This window comes from Brassica oleracea, unplaced genomic scaffold (assembly GCF_000695525.1).
Source record: "Brassica oleracea var. oleracea cultivar TO1000 unplaced genomic scaffold, BOL UnpScaffold02381, whole genome shotgun sequence".
In the NCBI taxonomy this organism is placed as follows: domain Eukaryota; kingdom Viridiplantae; phylum Streptophyta; class Magnoliopsida; order Brassicales; family Brassicaceae; genus Brassica; species Brassica oleracea.
This window is the reverse complement of record NW_013618911.1, coordinates 1-1868: the sequence shown is the minus strand read 5'-3', so window position 1 is coordinate 1868 and position 1868 is coordinate 1. Positions and strand designations below refer to the sequence as shown.

Here is a 1868-nt window from a genome sequence, read left to right as displayed (position 1 = left end):
TCATATTATAAAATATAATAATTAAAGAAAAAGAAAGTAAACTTATTAAAACAAATCATTTCACTACGTACAATTTGGTGGATAGTGAAAGAAATATTTTTTTAAAAAAATATTTCAACTTCCAAGAGAAAAAATTGACTTTCGATTTGTTATCTGTTTATATTCGAATCGAAAAATCTGGATAGTGTGAATTTTATTGGAATCTTACATGTGAGTTTTATATTTAAAAGCAAAACGTAAAATACATAATGTGAACACATTTATGTAGAGTTTGGTTGAGAAGCTCTATACACGTGACACGTCAGCGTGTTCATTCTCAAATCGCTGTGAAAGTGTCACGTGTCTATTGTAGTGTGAACACATTTATTACAATGTTTCTTCCTTAAGATATAAGGACTATGCTGATAATAAATAAAAAACATAAAAAAATCTTTAAAATTAAATCAAAGCTTTTAAAGCCAAACCCCAATCAGAGCCTTAGCATAAAAATCTAGCACTTATATAATGTTTTAGTATAACCCTAGTTTTACAAAACTCCCTCTTCTTGTGCTACAACGGCCGCCTCTGCAGCTATGAACTCCGAATCTGAACCATCAGAGAAAAAGAAGAAGAATTTGAATCCATCTCTTTCGTTATTTTCTCTTCCAAATGACATCCTTCTGAACTGCATAGCCCGGATATCACCATCGTACTACCCTAAACTCTCTCTAGTCAGCAAGACCTTTGCCTCTCTCATCTCATCGTCCAAGCTCAAAGATACTAGGTTTCTTCAAAAAACATGTGAAAAAATCCTTCTTGTCTGTTTTCATTTTCCCACTAAAAGTCCTAGTCCTTCCTGGTTCAGTCTCTGGTTAAAACCTAACCAAGCCCTAACCAATGACTTGGGGAAGAAGGAAGAGTCTACCGGGAATGCTCTGTTAGTACCAATACCCTCTTCTTATTGTCGTCGTCCACCAACGTTCATGTGTAAGGTTGGTTCAGAGTGCTACGCAATCAATCGATACTGTAATCCATCTTTCGATCTATCGGTCACTAAACCAGGAACTGGCATCTGGCGAAAAGTCCCCAAAATGATGACTGTGGCTCGAGAGGATCCCATTGCTTGTGTCCTTGATGGGAAAATATACGTAATGGGAGGTTGTAGCCAAGAAGAATCCAAGAATTGGGGTGAGGTTTACGATACAAAGACTCAAACTTGGGAATCTTTACCTGACCCTGGCTTCTACCTACGTGTTTCTACACTTAGGAAAATGGAAGTGATGGGGAAAAAGATCTACGTTATTAGCAGCAAGAAGAATACGTATCATATTTATGATACCATAGAAGGTAGATGGGAAGTTGTAGCACCCACGTTTGAGTGTAGTGTTGTGGTAGACAATGTAAGGTACTGTTACACTGGTACAAAGTTTATTTGGTACGATAAGAAGCATAATGGCTCGAGAAGGGTCGACGGTTTGTCGGTACTGGAGAGGCATTGCCGAGCTGGTAGTGGTCATATTGAAATGGCTAACTACGGTGGGAAACTCTTGATAATTTGGGACGAGTTTGTGTATAATGCTCGTGATCGCCATGAGAAGACGAATATTTGGTGTGCTTTGATTGCGTTTGAGAAGCGGAATGGTGATGAAGAAGTTTGGGCTAACGTTGAGTGGGCTAGTAGTGTGCTTACTGTTCCCCTTTCATGTGTTTTATTGCGTCATGTGATAAAAGCAGTTTGATCAAGTATATATGATCATGTTTTTTCTTAGTTAACATACCGTGTTATTATACTCTTCTTGATACCAATCTGTTGTTTGAATTATATTATATCAATGTTTATAAAACTGCCCGGTGGTAATTAGACCTTCTATGAAGGATTAAAGAGGCTT

The 1868-nt window shown here is 37.4% G+C and overlaps 1 protein-coding gene across 1 annotated transcript; it reads left to right on the top strand.

The window, feature by feature from the left end:
• The first annotated feature begins 544 nt into the window (after nucleotides 1-544).
• Nucleotides 545-1781, top strand: LOC106321672 (putative F-box/kelch-repeat protein At4g39756). Its single transcript, XM_013759918.1, has one exon. The coding sequence runs from the start codon at nucleotides 573-575 to the stop codon at nucleotides 1716-1718; it is 1146 nt and encodes a 381-aa protein (XP_013615372.1). The 5' UTR covers nucleotides 545-572; the 3' UTR covers nucleotides 1719-1781.
• Nucleotides 1782-1868: the final 87 nt, after the last annotated feature.

Coding starts and splice junctions, on each gene's coding strand:
- LOC106321672 (XM_013759918.1), top strand. CDS start 573: ATGAACTCCGAATCTGAACCATCAGAGAAAAAGAAGAAGAATTTGAAT.